The sequence below is a fragment of the Nestor notabilis genome, unplaced genomic scaffold, assembly GCF_000696875.1.
Source record: "Nestor notabilis isolate BGI_N333 unplaced genomic scaffold, ASM69687v1 scaffold20632, whole genome shotgun sequence".
Classification (NCBI taxonomy): Eukaryota; Metazoa; Chordata; class Aves; order Psittaciformes; family Psittacidae; genus Nestor; species Nestor notabilis.
Window position 1 is genome coordinate 12,512 of NW_009917249.1, and position 4,715 is coordinate 17,226.

General features: G+C 57.1%; 1 protein-coding gene across 1 annotated transcript in view; it reads right to left on the minus strand.

Moving 5' to 3' along the window:
• Nucleotides 1-4,715, minus strand: part of ZNF142 (zinc finger protein 142) — a 9,538-nt gene that overhangs the window by 3,155 nt on the left and 1,668 nt on the right. The window contains 5 exon segments of the mRNA XM_010009136.1: nucleotides 22-1,856; nucleotides 1,859-2,064; nucleotides 2,732-2,909; nucleotides 3,159-3,971; nucleotides 4,419-4,679. Of these exon segments, the coding sequence (XP_010007438.1) occupies nucleotides 22-1,856; nucleotides 1,859-2,064; nucleotides 2,732-2,909; nucleotides 3,159-3,971; nucleotides 4,419-4,679 (3,293 nt within the window).

A 4,715-nucleotide genomic window follows, 5' to 3' on the forward strand; every position in this document is an offset into this window, starting at 1 on the left:
GGCCAGGTCCCCCCTGGGGACCTCGGTGCTTTGGGGTCCATCCTCCTCAGGATGCACAATGTGCTTCTCAGCACAGTGACTCTTGAGGGCCCGCTGGGAGCGGAAGGCCTCAGGGCACAGGGGGCACCATAACTGCTCCAGGCTTCGGCACCCGTCTTCCACATGGGAGGTGATGGTAGAGACACGGGAGCACACAAAGGAGCAGGCATTGCAGTGCAGCTTCCCTCCCTCCAGCCGGTATTTCTCCAAGGGTTTCCCAAGCTGGAGGGGACAAGCAGCTCCACCTGGGTCAGCACCATCCCCTTGCTGGGGAGGCTCTTCTGCCACCTCTGTGCTGTCACTTGGCAGGGACTTCTCAGGGGCAGGACAGCCCGAAGCACGTTCTGCAGCCAAAGGACTGTCTGTTGCCTGTGTTTCATGAGGAAGCAACTCAGCTTCCCAAGGGCTCTCAGCATGCCCAGACTCCTCTGAGCCTCCCTTCTTGCTCTCTGTCATTTCTGTACCATTATCACCAGGCTGGTCAGCAGGCTGGCCAGCAGGCTGGCACAGCCCAGGTGGCTCCTGCCCAGCTGGTTTGAGGATCTTGCTGTTCTTCAGGAGAACTGGGCACTTCTTGAGGAGGTGGGTGTTGAGCCCCCTTTGCTGCTTAAAGCCAGCACCGCACTCACGGCACATGAGCGGGGCCCGGCGGCTCTGGCAGCTAGCTTTAGAGTGCAGGGACAGGGACTTCTCCTTCCGCGTGATGTATGAGCACTTCTCACACTTAAAGATCTGGCCCGACTGCACCACCAGCATCTGCACCCTGCCCTCCAGCACCAGTGTCTCTGCCTGCTCCTTGTCCTGCTTCCGCAGAGCCTTCAGCACCAACTCCGAGCCGCCCCTGGCATCATCACTAGAGGTGATCATGTCCTCTGGGACAGGTGGGTGGCTTTGCTCTGCTGTCTTCAGCACGCAGAGCCAGGCCCCTGGAAGCTCAGGTTGGCTGGTCTCTCTCATCTCAGTATCTGCCACCAGCCTGTGGTGGTCTGAGCATGACTCCTCGAGATTGCCTGTGGCCTGCCTTGGGGCATCTTTTCTCTGGCTGTCTCCTGCTGTTGCACTGCCATCCAGCCCCAGTGCCTCATCTTCCTGTACATCTGCCTCCTCTTCCTCAAAGTCTGGGATGTCTTCAAGCGTATTGTCATTGTCCTCCAAGCCAAGGTCATCCCGAGCGCCCAGCATCTCACAGGCTGTGGGAGGCTCTTTGCAGGGCAGCATTTCCACACTCTCTGGCTGTGCCGCACAGGTTTCTTCAGTCAAATGCTCCAGGAGGGGCTCAGATGGGATGTTCAGTGCTTCCAAGTGCACAGCGCAGCTCTCTGCCCCATCCCCAGAAGCAGCAAGCTCAGCTGTGCCTGCAGCAGGATCTCCTTGCACACAGTCATCTCCTAGGGTATCACCAGCCCTTGGACAGCTCTGCTCCCCCTCACCTACACCTTTCTCTGTCTTGCTACTGCTCTCCAATGGAGTGGCATCCTGCCCCAGGAGAGGCACCACACATGTGTGCTGATAGCCCTCTTCCTCCTGAGACTCCAGGTGGGATGGATTTGCCTTTGCCCACTGTTCCTTGCTGGTGAGGGGAGAGATGGCATCCACATGCAGGGCTGCACCAAGCTCATGGCCAAAAAGTGCCTCAGGTGAGCTGATCTCCAGCTCCTTGCTGGCGTAGTTTTCCAGCCAGTCCTTGTCACCAGGGACATAGCCATGAATCTTGCGCTTGTGGAAAAAGAGGCTGGTGTTGCTGAAGGTGCAGTAGGAGCAGAGGGCGCAGCGAAACTCCTTCTGCTTTGTGTGCTTGCAGTTCTCGTGGTTCAGCTGGTCTGGTAAGTGCAGTACTGGCACTGGAAAACAGGCACCTGGTGGTTCCGTGAGTGCTTCGCCTGCATGTGCTTCTGCAGCTCATACTTGCGCTTGCAGGCAAAGCCACACACCTCGCAGATCAGACTTTTGCCCTGGTGTCGCAGTTTGTGGCTGCTCAGCTGGTCAGCACGGTGGCAGCGGTACGAGCACTGGTTGCACTGGTACCTGTGGGGAAGGAAGAACTGGTCAGGCAGCATGAGGAACAGGGCAGGCTGAGGCCTGTCAAGCATGCCAAGCTCTGCTTCCCTGTCCCAGGCACATGGGGAAGGGGTTCTGTTTGGTTTGCTGTATCTGACCTTTGCTGTCAAGGCAGCTCTTACCACAGACAATTCCTCCCTGCTGCAGCCCTCGGCACTGCTGATGCTTTACACCCCCAGCATGGGGATGGGAGATAGATTCACCGAGTATACCATACAGTGACTGTGTCACTCCTCCACTTGTCACTCCAGCATCCTGGAGGCAGACTAGACCCAAAGGAGGTTATAATACAGAGGTGAAAAACATGTTTTGGCAGAGTCCTGTACATGCCCCAGCTGGCCTTGGCCCACAAACATCAGCAGAGCCCATGAACCCAGGCTCAGAACTGCACTGATATGGTAATACAACTCCTTAGTGGCATAGATGCACCAAAAATAGCTTTGCCTCCACAGCACCATGCTGGCAACAACCTGCAAGCTCAAAGACCACATTTCTTATCTGCCAGACAGCAGGCTGTAGCTATCCCCCAGGCACAAGGGTCTGGCACACAATACAGCCCAGAGCAGCAGACCCCTGGAGCAGGATGTCGGGAGCCCTGACTATACTGCCAGGCCAGAGGAGCCAGGGTTCATACCGGAGGTCTCCAGTGTGCTTGCGCATGTGGACGTTCAGGTAGTGCTTCCACTTGGTAATGTACCCGCACTCGGTGCACATGAAGTTCTTGTCATTGGAGTGGGTCAGCATGTGCTTGGACAGGTAGCTCACGTCCCGGCACGTGAAATCACAGAGTTCACACTTGTGAGGCTTCTCTCCTACATGCAACACAGGAACACCCTCAGGATGATGACCAGATAAAGCCACAAAGTTTAGCTCCTCTTAGCAGGAGCTGGGGGATAACAGCAGGGATGGGGGCACACCATGACTTCAGCCAAGTGACTCTAGGTTGGCAGAGCCAGTGATAGCACCCAGAAGCCCTGATCCAGCCCGCTCTGCCCACCTGTAGCCGGGACAGGACTCCCCACCCCAGCCTGACTCCCAGGACCCCCACAGCAGACACTCACCAGTGTGCAGCAGCATGTGCCGGATGAGCACCCTCTTGTGCGCGGTGGCGAAGGTGCACTCGCTGCACTTGTGGATCTTCTCATTGGCGTGCATCTTGCCCACGTGGTCGTGAAACTCCACGGGGTTGAACGTGGCGTAGGGGCAGAAGCTGCACTGGAGCTGCTCGCTGCCCGGGTGCCCCTGCTTCTTGTGCTTGCGGAAAACGTGCTTGTTGGAGCAGATGAAGTCGCACTGCTGGCAGTGGAAGGCGTAGTGGGTTTTTCGGTGAGCCTCCATGGCCTCAGCCGTGCCAAAGAGCAGTGAGCACGCGTGGTACTTGCACTCCACTGCCTTGATGCCATGGGCTTCCTTGAGGTGATGGACAAACTCCTTCCGGTCCTCTGTGCAGTAGTCACAGCCCCCGTGGAAGCAGCTCAGCCTCTTGGGCTCAGCTTTGTGAGTCTTCAAGTGCTCTTTGAGGGCCTGGCTGAGCCGAAACTTCTCATCACAGACAGGGCAGGAGTAAACATCGGAGTAGAAGTTGGAGATGTCCTCATGCATGCTGGCCATGTGGCGGTTGAGGGCATTCTTCTCCACTGAGCTGTAGTGGCAGAGTGGGCAGCGGTGGGTCTTCTCGCCTGTCTCTCGCATCATGTGGATTTTCAGTTTGCTTTTGCTGGTAAAGTACTTGTGGCAGTTGGGGCATTGCAGGCTGGGGTCAGGGAAGTGCAGGTGGAGGTGCTCCACCAGGTGTGTCCGCTTCTTGAAGCATCGCTTGCACTCAGGGCACATGTGGGTTTTGTAGAGGTACTCGGAGCCCTCCGTGACATCCCCTGTGAGAGCAGAGGAGGGGCAGCTGTCAGCGGGGAAGAGACACACAGGGAAATGTTTTCTCCCTGACCCAGCTGTGCCAGGGTGAGGGCTTATGCACATACGTGGTCACACAGAAGGACGGTTCAGCTGAGGTCTTTCCAGTTCAACACCAGCAAAGCACAGCCTAAATCATGCCTACCTGCGTGCCCCTGATCCCCAAAGCCAGGCACATTTTTAGCTGCTTTTGCCTGAGCATAGCAGCAGCTATGGATGGGCAAAAGAAGGGATGTGTCTGCCTGGACAGAGGGCAGGGGGAACAAAGCACTGGTACATGCAGAACACGTGGGGCTGCTGGACAGCAGAGAACCCCCAGGCCCCACCAGCCTGGCTCACATCTCCCTGCCAATCTGGAGGCTGTAATGCTTGTGCACAATACAAGCAGCTCCTGGTAGGGCCACACATCTTACCTTTGAAGTGCTGTGTCCGTGGCACTCTGGTTTTCTCAGGAGCTGCCTTCCCATCCTCTTTGGTCTCGCCTTCACAGGGGCTCTCGCCATCGTCCTCCAGTGACTCATCCCCACCACTGTCCGAGTCCTCTTCTCCACCTGATGCTTTCCGACCCTCCAAGGAGCCCTCCCTGCTGCCTGCAGGCTTTGCTGGCCTGGCTTCTGCAGCAGTGGCTTCCCAGCCAGGGTCACAATTCCCTGCCTCCTCCTGTCTTTCTGCTGCTTCAGTAGAGAAAGACAGAGACCATCACACTCCAG